The sequence below is a fragment of the Pipistrellus hanaki genome (assembly GCF_964339955.1).
Source record: "Pipistrellus hanaki genome assembly, chromosome: 2".
Classification (NCBI taxonomy): Eukaryota; Metazoa; Chordata; class Mammalia; order Chiroptera; family Vespertilionidae; genus Pipistrellus; species Pipistrellus hanaki.
The window spans coordinates 196,119,869-196,144,126 of record NC_140504.1 but is presented as its reverse complement, the minus strand read 5'-3'; the positions used below and the strand labels follow the sequence as shown (position 1 = coordinate 196,144,126).

The 24,258-nt window shown below is 47.6% G+C and overlaps 1 protein-coding gene across 1 annotated transcript in view; it reads left to right on the top strand.

Annotated features, from left to right (window-relative positions):
- The first annotated feature begins 4,564 nt into the window (after nt 1-4,564).
- Nucleotides 4,565-24,258, top strand: part of SLC25A33 (solute carrier family 25 member 33) — a 29,243-nt gene continuing 9,549 nt past the window's right edge. The window contains exons 1-4 of the mRNA XM_084875834.1: nt 4,565-4,898; nt 16,327-16,506; nt 23,117-23,194; nt 24,109-24,209. Coding sequence (XP_084731960.1) covers nt 4,843-4,898; nt 16,327-16,506; nt 23,117-23,194; nt 24,109-24,209 — 415 coding nt within the window. The 5' untranslated portion in view covers nt 4,565-4,842. The remainder of the gene's footprint in view (nt 4,899-16,326; nt 16,507-23,116; nt 23,195-24,108; nt 24,210-24,258) is intronic.

Sequence of the window (24,258 nt, the reverse complement as noted above, 5' to 3'; positions counted from 1 at the left end):
AAAACACATTTTGTTATTTGATAGTTGGCTATTCAGCTGTTAATCAGTAAAAAAAGTTTTTTGATCTGTTTTGTAGTTTTCGTTTGGTGTTCGTTGAAAAATGGAAAATCAAAAGGAACATTTTTGTCATATTTTGCTTTTTTATTTCCGCAAAGGGAAAAACGCATCGCAAGCTCATAAAAAGTTATGTGCTGTTTATGGTGACGAAGCCTTAAAAGAACGGCAGTGTCAAAATTGGTTTGACATACAACCTTGATATTCCAGGATGAAGCTCTAACCACTGAGATACCCAGCCAGGGCTTTGACTTCTATTTCTTTCTCATGCCTTATTGCGCTGACTGGTACTGCTAGTACCATGCTGAATAAGAGCAGATGCTTTTTCTTGTTGCCTACCTTAGGGAAGCAGCCAGGCAGTCTCTTACCATGAAATATGATGTTAACTATGGGTTTGTTACAGGCACCCTTTCTCAGGTAATATAATTCTCTCCGAGTCTCAGTTTGCTGAGAACTTTTTTAAAAGATGGGTTTTCAATTTTATCAAATGCTTTTTCTGTATCCATTGACATAATCATCTGGTTTTTCTCATTTATTCTGGTAACGGGCTGCTTTGCTTGTTTTTGCTTTGGGAGGCTGCAAAAGCAGGATTTAGAAACTAAGTTTTATCTTTGCCAGCAGTTTATGTATAACAGATTTTCTGTGAGAGGTACACTGAGTGGCCAGATTATGATGATCTCTGAATGCATAATAATCTGGCCACTCAGTGTATATCATATATAATAGAAGGATAATATGCAAATTGTCCCTTCAGCCAGGAGTTCAACCAGCAAGCAGGCCAGCCAACTGCCCATGTCCCCTCCCCCTGGCCAGGCTGGCCGGACCCCACCCATGCACGAATTTATGCACCAGGCCTCTAATACATATACTGAGTGGCCAGATTATTATGTGTTCAGAGATCATAACAATCTGGCCACTCAGTGTATAATTATTTCACAATCCAATCGTATACAGGGTAGCTCTTAGTAAGTCAAATGAAGAAGTGACTTATTCCAAACAAATGACAGATTAATCACACCACTGTTCCCGGCAAGGAGAGGTGAAGGAAGAGAGTCCAAATTTCCACAGAGGTGCATCTTTTGTTGTGAGTAGGCACCGGGAGCAATGGCAACCAACGAAAGAGCTGACTTCTGCTGCCAGCTCAAAAGTCTAAGTCCTGGGTTGCTAGGGCATGTTGCTAGGGAACAAAGATGCCAGCGTTGGTGGGCTGATCGCTTTCACCTGGGGCTGAGATATTTGTCACCACTGTCTTCCCGGAGAACCTCACCACGACAGGACAGGTGCCCGAGGGTCTCCTGCACGTTTTTATATTAGCAGGAGCCCCTCCGTCCACACTGAAACTCTCAGCTAGTCCTCCCAGGTTCTCAGTATTTATTCTCTAAAGGTCCCCTGGCTGTAGCTGCTACCCTACACGCCCTAATGGATAAGCCCCAGGGAGCCCCAGAGGCTAGGCTGCTGACTGCTTATCAGTGACAACAGATGTAAAACCATGACATCCTGGCAAGACTTACGTCATTCTTATATCGAAGCACCTTTTTTTCTTTGTCATAAACAGGTGGATTGGAAATCATATTGAAGCAGTACACAACGTATGCTGAACTTTATTGATTGATTTTGGAACGTTAAACCAACCTCAGATTCCTGGGGCATATCTCATTTGACCCTGAAATAGTATCCCGTAGAGCAGTTTTTCCCAAACTTTTGACATGTGTGTACCCCTTCTACAATTTTCGTAATGCTGAGTGCCCATCGTACTCAGGAGAACGTAGAATTAGGCGCAGCTAAGCACGGTGCAGTGCATATCCCCACCGAACTCCGGTGCAACGCGAACCCCCACCGAACTCTTCCCGTATCCCTGGGGGTACGCGTACCACACTTTGGGAAACACTGCTGTAGAGAGTGCCTGGGAAGGCACATGGGCATTTTTTTCACTGTCGTCAGCTGAAGCCAGCGGTGCAGGCGAAGCCACATCCTGGAGACACACTTTGCCAGAGGCAGGAGTGTTGTCAGCTTGACCTTCAGCCCAGGTGCCAGGGGGTGGGTTTTGTTGTCTAGCCGAGCACCAGGAATGAATACGGCTCTGGCTCCGACTCCGGCCCACCCAAGAATTCGCATAATCTCCTTTGTCATGGGCTTTAGTAAAACCTCCTGGTATTTTGCTGTGTAAAATAAACACACTGTATGAGCTGGGGGTGGGGGAGTAGGGAGGTGTCCTTGTCCCTGTCAGAGGACAGCTGTCCTACTGGCCCCAGCTTTTTCCTTCTATTTCTGTGTCTGTCTCTTTCATTTTCTCAATCCCCAGCTGCCCCTACTCTCTAGCCGCACTGGATGCAGAAAAGACAGAAATATTCACTTCATCCCTTTTACCCATGGCTGGATCTGATTGCTACCATTTTACTAAATATTTTTATCCATTTTAATCCTTGCTGTATCCTCAGAGCCTAGAACGCTGACTGGAACAGAGCAGAAGCTCAACAAATACGTGCTGAATGGGTGGATGAATGGACGGATGGATGGACACGGATGGATGGCTGGATGGATGGATGGATGGACGGACTGACGGACGGACGGACGGATGGATGAGTCAGATAGCTCCCTCTGGCCCGCCCGCAGCGGAAGGGAGCTTCCTAGGCGACAGCATGTCCCAGAGCACAGAGGCGTGAAAGGCTTGCATCAGCCACTAGCTGGCTGTGTGACCTTGAGCAACTCTATCCTGCTGGTCCACAGAAACAGAACAAAAACAACAGGCTACACACATTGTGAGGACCCGACAGGACAACGTACATGGAAGACCTTGGAAAAAGTCCAACCCGAAGGTAGCATAACTATGAACAAGCAGGTGGGGAGGCCTGCTTATGTGTCTAGCTCAGCCCTAGACTGGCAGTCCCCCCCGACTCCCCGCCCCCCGAAAAAAAGGCAGGAGGCGGGGTGCTGCCTTGGCGTCAGAGGCCTGGGTCCCAGCCTCCAGCACCTCGGAGAGAGAGCGGCCAAGGACAGCAGTGTCTCCTTGGGGTTAGAGTTTTACCCAGGTGGGCACAGCTCCTGCCTGGCTAACGGTTCGCTAAACAAAAATATTTAGCCTGCCTTCTTTCCTTCCTTTTCCCCATGATGTGGAGTGCTGTGTGGCTTTTCCCTTTCTAGGCCTGGAAGTAATGGTTTTAATATAGAGTACTCACTGTGTTTGCATTTTGGATGACTGCCCCCGAGAGTTGTTTTTAAAGAGTCCCAGCAATCAAATCCCCAGCTCCTGTGTTTGCACACGATTCCCCTTCTACGAAAGCTCTCTTTGTGTTTACACACAGGACGTCTGGCAGCTCCCGTCTGGTCAAGGTACTGCTTTGACTGGAAAGGGCAGCAGCAGTGGAAGGAACAGAGAAGGGGTGGCACTTTGGGAGAATTTTAGGAGATAGAAGTGCCAGGTGAGTGATGGACTTTTGGGAGAGGAGGGAATGGGGGAGAGAGAGAGAGAGAGAGAGAGAGAGAGAGAGAGAGAGAGAGAGAGGGAGAGAGAGAGGGAGAGAGAGAGAAGAGGAGGAGAGGAGAGGAGAGGAGAGGAGAGGAGAGGAGAGGAGAGGAGAGGAGAGGAGAGGAGAGGAGAGGAGAGGAGAGTTAGTTCAAGGTAACATGAAAGTTTCTGGCATTGGTGGCTGTGCAGATGGTGGTGTCATCATATTTCCAGGACAGGAAATAGAAGAGGCATGGAATGATGAGTTCAGTTAGGGACATTTACTCATTTCTTGGGCGTCACTGGCCTCAGATACTTTGCCAGGAGCAACTGTGAGCAAATGAAACAAGGACCCTGCTCCCCTGAAGCTGACATCCCACCAGCCAAAGGACAACTTGAACCAACTGATCCACAAAGTAATGGCAGAGACCTGCTCGAGGAAATTGCACGGAGCCATGTGACAGACGCGCTGCCAGGGTAGCTTGGGAAGGCCTGCATGTGGGGGCCTGGAGGGGGGAAGATGCCAGGCTGAGGGTGACGGTGACCCAAGGACAGACAAGCAGAGAAGCAGTCTGGAGATGATCACCAACGACAGGCCAAAAAGCGTATTGCAGCGTGTAATGCCATTTCTGGAAAAATAAGAAATATACACAATTATACTAGGGGTACACTGGGGTTTTAGTGCTTTTGTGTTGTTTTTTCCCCTAAACTAGGTGGTGAGTACAGAGCTGTGAGATGTCACATGTAATGTATATGCCTTCTTGCACATCGTGCGTATCACAAAGTCAAGGAAAACATGAACGAAAAAAGTAAAAAGGCCATGGCTCCCCAGCCAGCCAGGCCCAGGTCCTCAGCCTGCGAGCAGGTACCAGGCTGCTGAAGCCGGTTCTCCCTCCACCGCGAGGGCCCTGCTGGCCCCGCCCACTCTCGCGCTCCAAAGCGGAACCCCGCCCCGGGCTCTGCGGAGGCCCCGCCCACATCCGCTCGTCGCCCAATGGGAGCACAGATCCGGGTCCACACCCCCGCCATTCACCGCCCCGGCGCGCGCCGCCGGGTGACGTCGGACCCGGCCCCCGCCACGTGACGGCCGCGCGGTGGGGTTCCACCGGACGCCGCGCCGCCGCCGCAGAGGCGGGTGAAGGGCCGGCGGCCTCGCCGCGGAGTGCGCGGGCCGAGGGAGCGGGTCGTGGGGACGCGCCTCATGGGGGCGGCGCCGGCGGGTGCCTGAGAGCAGCGGGGCCAGCGGAGCGGGCGGCCTCGCGCATCCTTCGAGCCGCCTCGCGCCGGCGGCACCGGCACCGGCACCGGCACCGGCGGCGGCGGGCCGCGAAACCGGCGCGGCCATGGCGACCGGCTCTCAGCACAAGGAGAACACGCTGCTCCACCTCTTCGCCGGCGGGTGAGCGTCCCGGCCCGGCCCCCGCCCTCGGGCGCCCTGGCCCCGGTCACCGGCCCTCCGAGGAGGAAGTCCCGGCGTCGGGGCGGCGAGGAGGCCCGGGAGGCGTCGGCCTCCCCCCCAGCCCCGCGGGGCCCGCGTCCCCCGAGCGTGGCTTCGCCGGAGCCGGCCGCATCCCCACGCCCTTCCCCTCCCCCTCCGCGTGGCGTCACCGGCGGTTCGTCCTTTTAGACAACAACCGGCTGCTGTGACCGTGTCACCCCGGGCGTCCCGGACCCGCCCGGTCCCCGCGGCTCGGCGGCCCCGCGTCCTCCCGCCCGCCGCCCTGCGGTCCCTCCGCCGGGGTCCCCGCTCCGGGGTCCGGGGGGGCGATGGATGCCCGGGCGGCCCCGGAGCCCCGCAGGGCAGCGCGGGGCCGATCAGACCGCCAGGTGGGCTGTGCTGCCGGGAATCAGCCAGGGCCCGGGCGGTGCGGGCGACCGGGATGCGCCCAGCTACCTGTGGGGGTGTGTTGGGGGCCCGCCCGCCGCCCCCGGGAGAAAGTGAGCTCCGGAAAGCGTGTTGAAACGCCGCTTTCCTGCTGCTGGTAGACGCGTGCGTCCGAGGTGAGTCGTTTGTGTTTTGAGAGCCGCGTTCATTGGATCGTCACGCGGCTGCGGCTGCGGCTGCGGCGGCTGGTGTTCAGTGGAGGCAGCGCATTGTTGAGGAGGATGGGCGATCACGGGGTTCCTAACAGCTGGTTTGTTTGTTTTTAATATATTTCTTTATTGAGCTCAGGGAGGAAGGGAGAAGGAGAGAGAGAACATCAATGATGAGAGAGAATCATTGATCGGCTGCCTACCGCACACACACACACACACACACACACACACCCACGGGGGATCAGGCCTCAGCACAGGCATGTGCCCTTGGCCGGAATCGAACCCAGGACCCTTCAGCCCGCAGGCTGATGCTCTATTCACTGAGCCAAGCCGGCTCGGGCTTATTTGTTTCTGCAGAAAATACAATAGATGTTTCAATGTTTCTGAGTGTTAGTATTTGTTTTCTTCCCATACCGCCGGTGGCGGCCTTGGGTCCTTCTGGAGTCTCCCGTTTGTGTGGAGTCTTGCTGGCCTGGCACAGCAGTGTTTAAGGATCGGACATTCTGTTTAAAATCGAATTTATTCTGGCTTGTCATCTTGACTTGAGGGTTTTAGTTGCAGCGTAAACTGCTGCCTAGATATGGTCCTTGTTACAAACGAGTGATGGTTGAGAACTTACCTGTGAGAATAACTATGGTGAAAGGGTTCTGGGTTCTATGTGCTTATTGGAGGTGCTCAGACAGTTTCTTTGTTTTTCCAACCAAAGCATTCATATCTTCCCTATCATTCTCTCTCATCCTTTCACTTGTTTCCCCATTGACATTTCAGCTTGGAGGGGGGGGGGGCAGCGGGGAGCAGGCAGCAATTCTTAAATTTTGGCCAAGTATTAATTTGTCATTCTGGAGAATTCTAAACAAGTCGGCCATATTATTAGAGCCAAGAAGGGTGATTTTTTTCTGATGATGTTATACTCTGATTTTAATTTGTTGTTTTTATGAGGTGGTCTCTTGAAAATTCGGTGTGTTTGATACTGGAGCGTTGCCTGTTCCAGAGCAGTCTCCGAGGCTTGGCGTAATGGATCACCCTGTCTGCATGAATCTCCCCGCCCGCCCTTCACAGTGCCCTCTGGCTGCTGATTCTCCTCCCGGAAACACCAGCCTGGTGATGGAGGAAAACTGATTAAAATGTAGGGAGTTTATTAGGGTAGTGCCTGCAGCCTGAATGTAACAGGATTTAGGTCCTTCATTAGCAGCACTTCAGATTTACTGAAGACACTCAAGAAAGAGAATAAATCTTCCAAAAGGAGGCTTTCAGAGTAACTGAGTGGATTTTGATGCCTTCCCACTAGCCTAAAATGCATTTCTTTTAGGGAAGGAGATTATAGGAGCCAAGTGTTGAATGGTATATTATATGGTTAAAATCAGTCAACCCCCAGCTTGGTCCAGTGGATGACATGCTGCTTTGCTGGAAGTAACTAGTTTCCAAGTTACTGGAATCTTTCCAAAGAACAGCTCAGTTCCTTTGAAAAGAAGTCAGCCCCAGTTCCTCAAGTGTCACATGTCTCCTTTTATTGAATAGCCATTGGAAACTAAAGTTTAATGCTGTTCCTCATTAATGGTACTGAATAAATATTACATCAGATAATACAGGCTTATGAATGGATCTAGTTATTTTTAGATCCTCGAAAATAAAAGCTACACCCACAACAACTCATTAGTCTTTCAGGTTTAATTATTTCTTTTTTAAAAGGCAGTTTCTAAGGTGAAAATAGCCCTACATTAAGCTGCAAATTATCTTTTTAATAAGAGTGATGCCCTTCAAGAAAAGAACTGGAAGAAAAACCACCCACAAACCAATGCTAAGAAATAAGCACTTTAGAAAAAGGTCCTGTGGACCAGATGTAATTCTGTACTTAATTTTGAAATAGGCTCGTATTTTCAGAACTGCTTTCTTCCTCCTAATATGTTACACTTTAATGGTAGTGAATTCTCCCGTGTACCTTGAGTGGAGACTTACTGTCCCGTGGTTGCAAATGAAGAGGTAAACCAATTCCAAGCATGACTGGAGTTCCTGTACTCAGATTACATAACTTATGATCTCTCATTGCTGTTTGTTTGTTTTTCCCCAATATAAATAACTAGACATCCTTAAGTGTAGCTGTGTAGTTCTTTGATGATTTCCTTTGGATAAACATCAGAAGTACAATTGCTGAGTCAAAACATATTTTTAAGGGTTTTTTTAACTAATTTTTAAAAATGTGTTTGTATTGATTTTTAGAGAGAGGGAAGGGTGAGGGATAGACAAAAACCTCAATAAGAACAATTGACTGGCTGCCTCTTGCACACACCCCTACTGGGAATGGAGCCTGCATCCTGGGCATGTGCCCTGACCAGGATTCCAACCGGCGACCTCTTGGTTCCTGAGGTGACACATTGGCCGGACCATTTTTAAGGCTTTTGCTGCCTACCAGCAGGTTCATAAAACCATCTCTTAGGGTGGTGCCTTCTGTGTGAATGAACCTCATTCATTGGACGCTGACTTTTAGTATAGGTCTGTTTTCTGCTTTCTTTCCTCCTATCTCAAAATCTGGGTAGTATTATCAAAACACAAATGTACTCACACAGATTTTATTGTTATTACATAACAAAACCCACCATTGCTTTTCTACTATTTAAACTTAACATGTCATTAAGAGAAACGGTAAAATTCACTCGGTGTCTAGGCCTTCTGTCTGGATTTCCCTTACATTCTCCCTGTCCGAGGACGGGCTCTGGTGCACTTGTAGGGTGAGGATGTCCCTCCCCTGCTGAGCAAGCAGTAACATCCGTGCCCTTAGGAGATGTTCTCGGCACCTGAAATAGACTATCGTAAGCTGTCATTAGCCCTCGAGGCTAATGGCCTAGATCCATGGACGAGCAGGCTCTTTGGCCCCTTGAGTGTGGCTCTTCCACAAAATACCACGGCCTGGGCGAGTCTATTTTGAAGAAGTGGCGTTAGAAGAAGTTTAAGTTTAAAAAATTTGGGTCTCAAAAGAAATTTCAATCTTGTGCTGTTGATATTTGGCTCTGTTGACTAATGAGTTTGCCAACCACTGGCCTAGATTATATGCTTTAGGTCTTATTTTTATGCCATGATTTTTTCTTTTGTCATCAAGCATACTTACAGAGGCTTTAAAATGTATTTTAATGCCACTACAGTATGTGTTTAAGGGTTTAAAATATATAAGATATTTTCAAAATGCTGTCTTCTCGCCCCCTTTTGCTAGGGGGACAATGTAGAGAAGATACGAGGTTTATTTCAAATGCTTAAAGAACTTTTGATAAGATAAGTATAATGTGCATATATTTTGTATATGGCTTATATAAGTAAGCTAAGAGTATAAATTGATTTCACCCAGTGTATTTCATATCTATAGTAAACACTTAAAAGTTGTGTGATGTTTGGATGAAAGATTGCTGCTAGAGTTCAGCTTCCTGAGGATAGTAGCCATGTCTGTTTTCTTCACTGGTACATCCCAAGTATGGTATCCCACATGTTACAGATGCTTGATGGACACTTGTTAAATGATTAATTAAGTGAATAAAAGCTATTGTGGGTCATGCCTGGGAGTATAGATTAATAGGGCTTGTTAAATTGTTCCAAATTAAGAGAAGTACTTTGATTATTTGTGATTGTGGACATGGTTCTATATTAAGATTTGCTGAAACTATATTGGCATAGGTAACATGTTTTATTTTTATTGATTGATTTTAAAGGGAGACAAGAGAGAAACATCAGTTTGTTGTTCCATTTGTTGGTTGAGTCTTGTATGTGCCCTGGCCTGAGATCGAACCCAAAACCTAGGGATGATGCTCGCACCGTGAGATAGGAGACAGGAAAGAGCATCTACAGGATAATTAGCTGCATCAAAAACTATGCATTTTGCTTTGACTGAATGAATACAGAATTTGCATAATCAAGATCTTCTAAGCTTTATGCCAGAAAGTTCTATGTAAAGAAGTGCTAGTGGCCGAAACCGGTTTGGCTCAGCGGTAGAGCGTTGGTCTGCGGACTAAAAGGTCCCGAGTTCGATTCCGGTCAAGGGCATGTATGTTGGTTGCGGGCACATCCCCGGTAGGGGGTGTGCAAGAGGCAGCTGGTCGATGTTTCTCTCTCATCGACGTTTCTAGCTCTGTATCTCTCTCCCTTCCTCTCTGTAAAAAATCAATAAAATATATTAAAAAAAAAAAAAAAAAGTGCTAGTGTTCTTAAGGAGTGACTATAGAGATAGCAGGTGAAGGGGAACTACAAAGAAAGCTCCAGAGGTTGGAGTCACAGGGTCTGCCAGTGTCCTTTGTGGGTAGAGTCCGCCATATCATAGTCATGAAAAAGCTGGGAGTCTGAAACCTAGTTTTCTGTCAATCTGGTGGCGATTGTAATAAAAAGCATATTAGTCTTGGCTCTCGTGCCTAAAATGTCCGTGTGTATGTGTGTGTGTGTGTGTGTGTGTGTGTAGAAAACAGAGGACTTGTTGAAAATATCAAGATTTTTTAAAATGGTGCTTGTTACTTGAAATTCAGAATTAAAGAGTAAAAATTTGTGTGCATAATTTAAAGTGTTTATGTCCCTGATCACATAAAGCTATATATGTATTAACAGTCTAGCTTTGTTCTGCTATACGGAGAGGAGCCTAATTGGGGTGGAGGGGGTGCTGAGCTTCCTTGAAAAGCTTGGGCATGAGGCCTTTGACTAGGCTCATTTAGGAGGCTTTCAGTTGTAAATAAGAATGTCAGTTCCTACTGGCTTGGTTATTGGTGCCTACACCCAAGTTCTAGAGAAAGCTAGGCGTGGTGAAAACTTATCTAATTAGCTCAACAGTATCACTGTGGGACCTCAAGCAATGACTCCTCTGCCTTCTAGAAATACCTGCTTGACTCCATAGTTGGTCCTTGCATGGCTAACAGCAGCTCCCGATGTTTCCCCATTACTGAGCAAGTCTGCCTGGAGCTTAACTCTGGACCAGCCTGGCCATGCACCGGCCTCTGCACCAGTCATCGTTCCCAGGGGAACTGTGCTGTTTGGGCTGAATCGGGTGGCAGCAGCATTGTTGATTGGGTTGGGGCTAATCCTAGACATGGTTCAGTTGCATCCACACTGCATGGCTTAAGCCACCTGGGAGCAATCGTCTTAAGACAGGAAGAGGGCATGGATGCTGGGAGACAGCTGCAGTGGCCCCCGCGTTCCTTACACTGCCTGCAAATACCTTGTCCATTTATTGCTCTCAGCCTCAGCCAGAAGAGTATTTGCTTGGGGTGGGGCAGGCTGTCCTGTGAATTGTAGGGTGTTTAGCAGCCTCCCTACTACCCACTAGATGGTAATACCCCTTCCCCCAATGTCACATCCAAAAATGTCTCCAGACATTGCTGATGCCACAGGATGGGGGCGCATTGTTCTGGGTGAGAGCCACTGGTCCAGGATAGTATCTTCAGACTGATCACACAGCCCTATGGCCAGAATGTTTGTTTATTACTCTTACTAAATTTATATATTAGAAACATGCACAAAATAGAAATTAAAGGTAGAAATGATAATGGTTAATGTAACGAAACTCTCTCTGTACTAGTATCTTCTTCCTGTAAGTCTGTGGACCTCTTAAGTATGCACTGCTTAAGGATGTCCCCCAGTTTGGCTATGAGGTCTAAAGTAATGGTATCTCACCAGGACTGGTCTGTTTCCTGATGCCCACACCGTGCCACTGTGGGAGTGGGTGCTGAGTGTGACTGCTGTGGGCTGAGCATCGGCTTTCCGGCCCTGGGCTGAACCCAGAGAAGCCTGCTCTGAGGCCTGGAGAGGGGCAGTCTGCCCGCCTGCACCAGTTGTCCCCCCGGATTGTGTGTGCAGAGCAGGAAGGTTAGAGTTGTCATGTGTGGCATGTGGTGTGGAGAGGCTTCTCCTGGCACTGTCTCCCTGTCCCCACCCCTGCCCTAGTGCTCTGGGCTCCATGCAGAGGGAGTGGGGGCGGAGCGGTCGCTTGCTGTGTGGCAGAGGCGCCCTGCAGGTGGGAGGCTGCCGCATCAGCCCGTGCCGCCGGGACGGGGGCCTCGGTGACCGCCTCCTGGGGCCAGTCTGTGGCCTCGTGCCCGGCAGGGAAGACACTAGGGCCCTGTTGGTTTGGTGGCAAGGAGCATGAGGACCGGAGGAAGGAGAGGCACCTGGTGCTGCTGTGTGAAGGGTTGCCAGGCCAAGTAAGGCTGAAAGGTGATTGGGGGAGGGGCTGCTGGTGGAACCGATATGGGGTTCCCAGTGTTCAGCCCACAGAAAGCCCCGGAACCTCCTGTGATTCCTAGGCAGGAAGGGGGCTCAGTGGAGCACCGCTGAGCAGCAGCGATGGAGGATGGATGGGAGGTGGCCTCCTCCCTTTCCGCATGGGACTCTGAAGAGTCCTCAGTGAGGTCTGCAGCCCGGGATGGGGCTTCATCCCTGCTAGTGGACCGAGGGCAGGTCCAGGCTGGCACTGCAGGGCTTCTTTGGCCAGACAGTTGGGAACTGACAGGAACGCTTCTACAAAGGATGTAATTGGTTGTACTCCTCAGTGCTCTGTGCCAACATGATGAAATATTTGTTAGGAAGTTTGGAAAGCCAGTCTGGAGAAGTTAGCATGTTGGTTCAGATGATCGTCTTGTACGTGTGGTTCACAAAGAAAGAAAAAGTAGTTGAGCTGAAAGATACAGAATTCTGCCCTGAAAGGTTTAAGTTTCAGGAAGACTTCTTTGGACATTTCAATTGACTATCAGCTTCTTCTAAGAGCATTATTGTACCACAGCTTTAACGGCTTAGAATAGGGGTGTCGAACTCAATCAGAGAAGGGGCCAAAATCTAAAATCCAGCCTAAATCGCGGGCCGAATGGTTTACTGAACAGTCATAAACTGACAATGTCATAAACTGACAGCGGAGTGCAGTGATGACAGCGCGGTGCGGGCCACATTGCAAGGCCTGGCGGGATGGATTTGGCCCACGGGCCTTGTGTTTGACACATGTGGCTTAGAATGTCCTTTGGACATTTTTCACCGGAGATTTTTCCTGGCAGGCCAGAAGGGACTGACTTCTGAGTAGTAACATTGCTTAGAGCACCTTACTTTGTCCCCTGGTTAGTGGTCTGGAAGGCCTGTCACCACCGCCACCCCTCCGCCACGGGCACAGGGCCTGGGAGTGAGTGTGGCTTGCCATCCTCAAAGAGTCCACCGCCTGGTTGGCAGTAGGACATTGCCTGGTTGGGGAAGCACACTGCCCCAAAGGTCACCCTTTGATCAGCGGCATGGATTTGGATGACACTGGCCAGATAAGGAGTGCAGCTGGCCTGGGCAAAGCGGAGGTGGTGACCTGTGCCACAGTCGAGCTTGTTGGCTTTCTGATGAAAGAGTTCCTCAGAAGCTGTTTTGTGGTGGGGTTTCTTGTTATTGTTTGTTTTCGGTGTCATGGAGTCATGTGATTGAGCATAAATAGGTTTCAGCTATTCCTTTATCTGATTTTGTAGCATGTAAATTTCCCAATGTTTTAAAATATATCCTTTTTTTAAAATATATTTTATTGATTTTCCACAGAGAGGAAGGGAGAGGGATAGAGAGCTAGAAACATTGATGAGAGAGAAACATTGACCAGCTGCCTCCTGCACACCCCCTGCCAGGGATGTGCCCACAACCAGTGTACTTGCCCTTGACCAGAATTGAACCTGTCTGCAAACTGACGCTCTATCCACTGAGCCAAACCGGTTTCGGCTAAAATATATCTTTTAGGCACATGTTTATGATAATAGATAATAGTAATTATTTTGTGTGAATAGACATGGTTAGGAAGTTATTATTTTTTAATATATATATCTTATTGATTTTTTTACATAGAGGAAGAGAGAGGGATAGAGAGTCAGAAACATCAAGAGAGAATCATCTATCAGCTGCCTCCTGCACACCCCCCACTGGGGATGTGCCCGCAACCTACCCTGTTTCCCCGAAAATAAGACAGTATCTTATATTAATTTTTTCTCCCAAAGTTGCGCTAGGTCTTATTTTCCGGGAAACATGGTAGGTACATGCCCTTGACCGTAATCGAACCCGGGACCTTTCAGTCCGCAGGCCGATGCTCTATCCACTGAGCCAAACCGGTTTCGGCGGAAGTTATTTTTTTTAAACACTCCACATTATATCCTATTTTCTTTAGAGCCAATTATTACAGAACAGCATTCCGTTGGGCTCACAATTTTTCTTGATACAAAAGGACCCATTAGAGTTTTGAAGTCCTACTTGTCTGATCAACAATTTTCCATCTGGAGTAAGAGTGAAACAGCGCACATAGCTGGCAGAGCTGTCTGCACCGCCCGTCTTCCCACTGAGCTCCCCGGGAGGAAACCTGAGCTCAGAGCGACAGGCCAACCGCTGTGGACACAGGGTCTGGATTTGGGTTTCACGTTAGACACTGAGCCGCTTTGAGACCTCACTGAGGCCCAGGTTCCCTCTCTGTATGAGCCCCAGCCCTGCGGGGTAAATGCCGGCCGGTTCATCCATCGAGCTTCCTGCGGCCTCCCGCCCATTCTGACCGGCCCCCTGCCTTGCTTAGTGCTTGGTAGGCTTTGGCTCACAGTTCAGAAAACACTGTGTATATAAACAGTTTGTTTTAGGTGCATTATTGTCATGATTCTAAAGCGGGTTTACCTAAATAGCCCAACATGGCTATCCCCAGCCCCAGTTTACCTTTTAGTCTCTTTTTTCTTTTTTTTTCTTTTTTCTTTTTTTTAAATATATTTTATTCATTTTGTACAGAGAGGAAGGAAGAGAGATAGTTAGAAACATCGATGAGAGAGAGTCATTGATCAGCTGCCCCTTGCACACCCCCTACTGGGGATATGCCCGCAACCAAGGTACATGCCCTTGACCGGAATCGAACCCAGGACCCTTCAGTCCCCAAGCCGACGCTCTATCCATTGAGCCAAACCGGTCTCGGCTAGTCTCTTTTTTCTGACATTTCCATGCCTTAGGGTGAATTGAGGCTAAAGAGTTCCTACCTTGCAGGATTGTTGGCGGATTGCATGCTTACCATGAGGCAGACATTCGCCCCATGGTAGAAATGCCAGCATTTAACCACCAGCTTCCAGCTCTGAGTCCGGTTATCAGGATCTGTCTTGCTCCTGGAGCTACAGGCTCTTGATTTTAAAATACTTCATGGGGGCTTTACCCCATTCCTGGCTCAGGCGCCATGCTAACAATGTTCTGTGAGCCGGACAGACGGGTTCTTGTCACCTTCGCCCTCAGAGACACTACGCTGGTGCTGTGTCATTCCTAGTGTGCCAGCACTGCCTGTGCTGCCTGTACCTAGCGAGGCGCTCCTGGGACTGTCCCTGTGGGAGCAGGAAGTCTGTCTTCAAACAACGAGGGCCCTTAGGAGCCTCCCTCCTTGAAACTTCAACGTGATAGCTCCTTTACTTAGCAAATACTGTGTGTGAACTGGGAGTCCTGAGGCCAGGGAAGCAGACGCATGAGACACAGGCCTGAGCTCTCTTGTGCGAGGGCAGACCCTGCGTGGCTGGTGGTGCTGGCGGCCTCTGATGGTTCATGACATTGTCCAGAGCACAGTGTCATGGGTATTGTTTAAGAAAAGAGGGAAGGACTTATTTTAGGTTTAGGATAAGTGAGTTGTCTTGAAGAAAAATACTTAAAATTTTAATACAGGTAATATTTTGGTATGAAATATTGTAAAGGAGAACCCTGATTCAGAGAGACTGACTAACAAAAACAGGATGAATTGATTGGTTCAGACCTCAAGGACTTTGTTGTTAAAAATAAGCTTTAGCCTAACTTTCAGTGGAGTCCAAATTAGGAGGCCAATGCCTTATCCATTAGGCGACTGGGGCTTCTAATGGAGTCCAAATTAATTAGACTTTATTAAAAGTCCGTTGTAATAGGCAGTGATTTTCATATAGGAGCATTGCCTGAAGAACTATTTTGTTTGACTGAAAAGATGCATTTTCTAGAATATTCATTGCAACAGGGTAGTGAAGTTGGAAATGACATTAATGTCTAACAGTAGGAAATTGGTTATATACATCAATATAGGAGAATAGTATGCGGCCATTACTAATGACCTAAGTGTATACATTGACATTCACAGCATCTAGATAACTGGGGGAAAGTGAGATTAAAGAGCCAGTACGGAAAAGCCCTAAAGGAAGTGCTGACATAGTAACAATGGTTATCTTGTTAGTGGCTGTGATTTCACTATAATTTTTTTTACCTCCCTTATGTTCTAATTATCAAATGAACTTTTTTTTTTTAATATATTTTATTGATTTTGTACAGAGAGGAAGGGAGAGAGATAGAGAGTCAGAAACATCGATGAGAGAGAGTCATCGATCAGCTGCCTCTTCCACACCCCCTACTGGGGATATGCCCGCAACCGAGGTACATGCCCTTGACCGGAATCGAACCTGGGACCTTTCAGTCCCCAAGCCGACGCTCTATCCATTGAGCCAAATCGGTCCCGGCCAAATGAACATTTTTAAATATATATATTTTTATTGATTTCAGAGAGAGAGAGAGAGAGAGAGAGAGAGAGAGAGAGAGAGAGAGAGAAAGAAACATCAATGATGAGAGTCATTGATCAGCTGCCTCCTGCACGCCCCACACTGGGGATCGAGCCCACAACCTGGGCATGTGCCCTGACTGGTAATGGAATTGTGACCTCCTGGTTCATAGGTCAACACTCAACCATCGGACTCAACGGGTTGGGCTCTTTTTTCAGATAAAGAAAACATAACTTTCACATTTCGCTTGTGTAGAGAACGGTACGGCTTTCTGACCTGTTGTGGTTTCTCTTCTTACAGGTGCGGGGGCACGGTTGGTGCTATTTTCACTTGTCCACTCGAAGTCATTAAGACAAGGCTGCAGTCTTCGAAGTTGGCGCTGCGGACAGTCTATTACCCTCAGGTTCACCTGGGGGCCATTGATGGCGCTGGAGTGGTGAGACCAACGTCGGTGACACCTGGACTTCTCCAGGTTCTGAAGTAAGTTCAGCCCCAGCCTGGACTCCTGCCACCCCCCTGCCCCACTGTCAACACCGAATGTTTACTAAGGCCATCAGATGGACATCCTGTTTGCACAGCCTGATTCCAAACCTAAGAATTAGGTTTCTGTACCAATCAATACCTTTGAACTCTGACCTTGCTCCCTTGGCAGCAGGGCACCCAGTGTGCATGCGGTCACCATCCAGGGACAGTTAAAGCAAACTTAACAAAGCAAACTAAAAAGTCATGTTCAAATTGTTGCATCACAGTGTTTTTGCTCAAAATCTGAGAGCTAGCAGGAAGCTATGGCGTGATACAATGAAATTAAAACTTTTAAATTTCATAAGAGAAAGGTTTTGAATATTTTAAGGGGAAGTAGTATGGAAACAATGTTTTAATTTTTTACTTTTTATTTGGAAATACTTTCATACTTATAGAAAAGTTTCAATAGCTACTTAGTAAAATGTTTTTTAAAATGTTTGTTTCACCCTAGTTGGTTTGGCTCAGTGGATAGAGCGTCAGCCTGTGGACGGTAGGGTCCCAGGTTTGATTCCAGTCAAGGGCACATGCCCGAGTTTCAGGCTCCATCCTCAGTAGAGTGTGTACAGGAGGCAGCCAATCAGTGATTCTCATCATTGATGTTTCTATCTCCCTCTCTCCCTCTCCCTCACTGAAATCAATATAAACATTTTTTTTTTAATTTTGTTTCAGACATAGGCTACTTGCCTAATTTATTATTTTTACTGCATTAAAAATATTTCATTTGCTTATGAAATAGCAAGTGTTCATAAGTTGAATTTGACTTGTTGGTATCTATGCTTAGAATCTGAAATCAAGACTTCATATGGCATCTGAATGTCACCTTGGGCCTGTGCTTTATAGAGATGCCCACTCCTGGCCAGTGTGGCTCACTTCGTTGGGCATTGTCCTGTGCACCAAAAGGTTGCTGGTACCATTCCCAGTCAGGGCACATGCGTAGGGTACGGGCTTGGTCCCCAGGAGGGGGCTGTGCAGGAGGCTGCTAACCGATGTTCCACTCTCACATTGATGTTGCTCTTTCTCCCTTCCTCTCTCTCTAAAAATCAGTAAAGGTTTTTTGTTTTTTTGTTTTTTAAAAAAAAGGTGTTCAGTAAATGGTAGTTGAATCTCACTACACCTGGTATCTGAGGCTTACCAACGGGAGAGGGTGAGTCCAAGAAAGACACTGCCATTATCCGTGTGGTCGTTCGCCGGGAAGTGTTAGGGGAAGATGCAGCAAAGGGGAAGCGCTCTGTCCGAACGGCCTCCACCGGAGCACTCCGGGCCGGCCTCAGCCCGTGTGAGATAGGGAGGCCGCGTTGGGAAGCACTGGACTTATTTTTAGGTGCGTTTGTTTGTAAAGCCTGTTTGCAAGGCACACAGCCTCCATGCCAAACGTGGGTGAGCTGCACCCAAGACTATCGGGCGAAACTGAACGCCAGACCAGCTGCTCAGGGCAAGGTCCCAAGTGAAGAACCAGAAGCCCAGCACCCACTTTTCAGATTAAACCCCGAGGAGGAGTGCAGCAGGGTGGGGAAGGGCCCAGGAGGCAGGGATGGGGCCGCTGATGGGAGGCCCCTCTGACCTCAGGAAGGAGAGGGGCAGCCCACGTCCTGCAGAAGACACGGCTGTGGAAGCATCCTCTCCTGTTTGTCTTTTTACACGTGTGGGCAGGCAGTCTCACACGGCACCTTCTGGGGAACATACAGCGCTTTGGGCAAAAGGAAAGACAGGTCATTTGCCAGCTTGACTAACATCCTCCACGAACTTCCTCTTGCGTGCTTGCAATAACTCATGACTAGCGGGTTTGTAGGCTTACTGTACCTGGGACACTGTTACCCAAAAGTGTGGGTGTCCTCGAGCCAGGCCTGTCGGTAAGTCAAAGTGAGGCTTTCTGTAGCTCAGGTTTTTGCTTGTACATCGCTGGTGTCTATCTAGCTCCAACAAGTCAATCTCTGTCTGTCTGTCCATTTATTGTCTCTCCCCAGTTAGGACCATTGTTTACTAAAATGTAAATCAGATTTTCAAAGCTTCCTGTTTTTTGAAGTCCAGGAACAGTGCACAGCCCACTGCACGGCCGCCACGGCTACACAATAACAGACACCACTTACACATGAATACTTTCAAAGCCATTTATTCTGTGTCCACATGGAAATATAAGTAATGTTATGATAGTTTGTTAAGAAAAGGGTTTGTAAAGTGGCATTTTTTTTAATCTAAAAGCTATTTTATTAAAGCTTTATCGGCTTGATCTATGTACATTATTAAGAGTCTCAGCTGATATTTAATAGCTTTCTATTTAAAATTGCCACTTTTATGTAATAGTATTTTATTGATTTTTCACCAAGCCCTATGAGAAGAGCACTCGGGTGGGATATCGTCCCATTTTATAGATGAGGAAACATAAATTGGAGTTAAATAACTTACTCAAAGGCCTTTTTCTTTTTTAATATATTTTTATTGATTTCAAAGAGGAAGGGAGAGGGAGAGAGAGAGAAACATGAATGATGAGTGAGTCATTAATTGGCTTGCCCTACACTGGCTCGAGCCCACAACCAGACCAGGAATCGAACCCTGACCTCCTGGTTCATAAGTCAACAAGACACTCAACCACTGAGCCACACCGACTGGGCTCAAGGCCATTTTTAATGTATATTCACCTATTTCAAAGAAAGACTTGAAAGCAGCAAATAATCCCAATTACCCTAGTGGGGCTTGGCTTCTAGAGCCCAAGGTCCACTCTGGGACAACCCCTCTATCCCCTTTCCCTCCCTCCCCCCCCCCCCCCCCCAAACGCGGGCCGGGCTCAGACCCGGCCTCTCAGCTGCAGTCCTGCTGCCTGTTTGACAGCTCCTCCTGGGCGTGCGGTGGCAACCAAAGCAGAACTTGTGCAAAACTGAGCTCCCAACCTTGCTACGCCCGGAGTCTCGAGGCAACTCTGGCTTCTCGCTCCACGACCTAACGCCTCAGTCATCCTTGGATCTTACTTCTCACACCCACAGCCAGTTCTGTCCCCTCTGCCTTCAAATACGCACAGCATCTGACCCTTGCCCCTGCTTGTCAGCATCCCCACCTGATGGAAGCCACCAGGTCTCCCGTTTACACATGAGCTCCTCACTGGTCTGGCCTGAGGCCTGCTCCCCTCCCATCCTCAGGCTGTTCTCAACCCAGATCCTCGCTCAGATCCCTCCAGGGACTACCCGTCTTCTGTCCCTGCGGCCTCCGCACAGCTGCCACCTCCCATTGCCTCCCTGAAGTTTCTCCTCCTACAGCCTTCAGCTGCTCCTTTAAAAGGCCAGGAACATTGGCACATTCTGCCTCAGGGCCTTGGTGCCTGACCTTATCTGCAAGGCCGGCTCCCGGTTGTCACCCTAGCAGGAGGGCCTTGCAGTGACTGTGCTGTTTAACACCGAGCCTCCCTCATGCTCCATCCCTCCTTCCTGCCTTGTTTTTATCCCAGCACTTACCTCCATCCAACGCAGAGTGTAGCTTACTTGTTAGTATTGTTTATTTTCTCTCCCCCACCAGAATGGAAGTTCCTCTGAGGCAGGGACTTTGATTTGTTATGGTGACGGAGGTGTCCTCAACCCCCTACAATGCTGCCTGTCACACAGTAAACATTTAGTACAAATAGAAGGAATGAATGCATTTTGGCACATCAGTAAAATGTCACATGTAAAGAGCTCAACATGTGCCGAAACCGGTTTGGCTCAGTGGATAGAGCATTGGTCTGCGGTCCAAAAGATCCCAGGTTCGATTCCGGTCAAGGGCATGTACCTTGGTTGCGGGCACATCCCCAGTAGGGAGTGTGCAGGAGGCAGCTGATCGATGTCTTTCTCTCATCGATGTTTCTAGCTCTCTATCACTCTCCCTTCCTCTCTGTAAAAAATCAATAAAATATATTAAAAAAAAAAAAAAAGAGCTCAACATGTAAATAAATATTGGCGGCTTTCGTAATATCCACTTCCTGTACTTCTTGAATACAAGGTTTATAACTTGAGTTTCTTGGTGGCCAAAGCAAAAAGGGGACGATTACATCACACAGTTCTCTCCCTCAGAAAGCACACTCACTCCAGGGGAAATGGCGTCTTCCTGCTACTGAGTCCCAGCTGTGGTCTGTCCCCCACGGCCTGGCAGGCTGCCAGCCGAAGGGCACTGCTTGGCACTCTGCCACCGCCTGGCTGCAGCCGTCTCTTCTAGCAGGGGTAGAGGTGATGGTTAGGTTGCTGCTTCTTAGTCTTACTCTTTCAGGAAGTACTACTTTAAAAGGCTTAACCGAACTTGTTTGCAGGAAGTTTATTTTTCAAAATGCAAATCAGTGTTTGTGTCCCAGGGTAACCCGCTAGAGAATACATGTTCCCCATTGCAGCACCATTAACCTTTACATGTTGAAGATTGTTACCTAAAGGGGAATGATATAGCAATGTATTTCATGTGTCTGTTTTAAAGTCTTATGACTTAATCTGTGTGTGTGTGTTTTGTTTTGTTTTTAATACATTTTATTGATTTTGTACAGAGAGGAAGGGAGAGAAATGGAGAGTTAGAAACATCGATGAGAGAGAGTCATCAATCAGCTGTCTCTTGCACACCCCCTACTGGGGATGTGCCCGCAACCAAGGTACATGCCCTTGACCGGAATCGAACCCGGGACCTTTCAGTCCCCAAGCCGAAGCTCTATCCATTGAGCCAAACCGGTTTTGGCTATGTGTGTTTTTAAAATATATTTTTTATTGATTTCACAGAGAGAGAGAGAGAGAGAGAGAGAGAGAGAGAGAGAGAAACACCAATGATGAGAGAATCACTAATCAGCTGCGTCCTGCATCTCCTGCATGCCCCATACTGGGGATCGAGCCCACAACCCGGGCATGTGCCCTGAACGGAACTGAACCTTGACCTGGTTCATGGGTTGATGCTCAACCACTGAGCCATGTGGCCAGGCTTTTTATTATTATTATTTTTATTATTATTATTATTATTATTATTATTATTTTTAATCAGAGCTCCTATTTTTTACATCACTCAGGTAATTTTTACTCAGGTGTCTCTTTGACCTGAAAAGTAATATATAAGTGATGTAGTCTATGTTATAAAATAACTGAGTGTTCAGGTGCAATCGTGGTCTACAGCTAGTGAAGATGAAATGCTCCAAATAAGGCCCTGTTCTCCTTGCATTTCTTGCCTGAATGACAGTTTCTGTGACTGTGGGAAAATCGGCCTGGATCCTGCTGCTTTATTTTGAGGCTGGAGTGTACCATTTATAGCAGGCACTTGATTGTTCCGGAGAGTTTTGTACACAGCCAGCAAGGTTAGAAGTTTGAATTATGTAACAGGTTTGACTTCTTGCCCACTGTTAATGTGCGTCACTATGGCGACAGCCTGCCAGTTCTGAAGGAGCCTGGTCACTTGAGGACTGGTGTTCCTGCTGCATTATAGATGCGGGGCGCGGGCTTCCTGGAGCCAGAGAGTCCGGGAATCGTGCTTAAGTGACCCCTGGGCTGGCTGCACAGTGTTCACTAATGGGAACCACGGCTAGGATCTGAACCGGGAACATTTGTATGTACTGACCATTTGACAGTCTTACATGCTACAAGGTGTAGGTCACTTGCAGGTGTTATTTAAGAAAAGCTTCTGTTCAGAGAGCTTAGCTTTTTAAATCAGGCCTGTTGTAAGAAAGATAGAAGTCAAGTATTTAGAGTTGAAAAACCAAAATTCTCATGCCTCTGCTAAGGGCCAGATGACTTGTTTTTGGTTAGTGTGAATGACCTTCATTTGGGGTTTGATTTACAGAACCTAACAGTTGCCTGTCCCAGCCCTTGTTACCGTAACATTGGGCTATAATCATGAGTTCACTATTTTTACAACCTATGGCTTGCCTGTAACTTATCTTTATTAAAGATTTTTTTTTTCTGAAATAATTTCAAATGTGTAGAAACGTTACAGGTACCAATAACTTATTTTTAACATATCGCCACATTTGTGTTGTCATTATGTTCTATATACATCCATATTTTTCACTTGAAAATAGGTTCCACACATTGTGCTCCCTTTCCCTTAATCCTTCAGCATTTATTTCCTAAGAATAAAGATATTATCTTAAAACCACAGCAGTTTTCATGTGTTTGCCTCCTGCGTGAACAGGAAAAGAGCTTCTTACAAACATGTCAGACTGATGCTTACGAATTGCGGATTTTCATTGTAGCCGTGTTCTTCAGCTTTTCCATTCTGTGTTGTAATATAATCAGATAAAATCTGGGGTCTGGTAAACAATCTAGTAATCTTTTTATTTTTTAATATTCCTATTGATTTTAGAGAGGAAGGGAGGAGAGAGATAGAAACATCAGTGATGAGAGAGAATCATTGATCGGCTGCCTCCTGCACACCTCCCACTGGGGATCAAGCCTGCAACTCGGGCATGTGCCCTGACTGGGAATGGAACTATGACCTCTTGGTTCATAGGTCAACACTCAACCATTGAGCCACACGGCTGTGCAACAACTTATTATTTATTTAAGGCACTAGTGGAAGGCTGACGCTTGCTTTGCATAGATCTTGCCTAAGGATTTTAAAGATGGATCTTCTTTGTATTATTCAGGTCAATCTTGGAGAAGGAGGGACCAAAGTCACTTTTCAGAGGCTTGGGTCCAAATTTGGTTGGAGTTGCACCGTCAAGGTAAGCTTTGAGCTTTCATCTGGTTCCCCTCATGCAGATGTGATATCCCGAGTCCTTTCCCTCGGGAGGGCAGGCCGTACTGCCAGGTGGCCAGCCTCTCCTGTGCAGGATTTGCCTAAACACACCGGACAAATGGGAGAGTGGAAGCTGTAAGAGTGTCTTCGGTGCATGGTGAGGAGGAGATTCCAGTTACTTTGCCGAGTTGAAAACGAGCTGCTCTCACCCCTGAACTTCTCTGGGTGTTTGTGATCAGCAGCATCGCCCCCTCCCCCAGTCACACGCTCATTTTGTGTGAGGCAGGACGAGTGTGGATATTTCAGAAATACTACACATTTTAAAGATTACAGTATATGTTGGTGCTCAGGATCGGCATTTATCCAGAATTAAAAATATAAATGAGCTTTGTATGTTACCAAAATCTCATTTTCCTCCGTTATTTTGTGTGTTTTTTTGTTTTGTTTTGTTTTTTAATATATTTTTTTATTGATTTTTTTTTAGAGAGGAAGGGAGAGAGATAGAGAGCTAGAAACGTAGATGAGAGAGAAACATCGACCAGCTGCCTCTTGCACACCCCCTACCAGGGATGTGCCCGCAACCAATGTACATGCCCCTGACCGGAATCGAACCTGGGACCTTTCAGTCCCCAGACCGACACTCTACCACTGAGCCAAACCGGCTTTGGCTCCTCCGTTATTTTGGACTCTTCCCTCCACCGAGTACTTTCTGAGGGGTGAGCAGAACCTTCTGGAAGGAGCGGGCAGCAGGTTTGGCTTTGACACAGATGAGGCCGAGCTTTTGTTCCATGTTAACTCCTTGCCCATCTTATTTACCTGAAGCTTTAGCGGTTGTGGAGGGACATCGTTTGGGCAGTGCCGTCCCCATGTCTTCACCTCCTTCTCCCTTTGTCCTAACAGGGCTGTGTACTTTGCATGCTACTCCAAAGCCAAAGAGCAGTTCAATGGCATTTTCGTGCCTAACAGCAATATTGTGCATATTTTCTCAGCTGGCTCTGCAGGTACGTTCCGCGTGGGTGGAGAAAGCATGCGCTGTGCCCACAGCCTTTT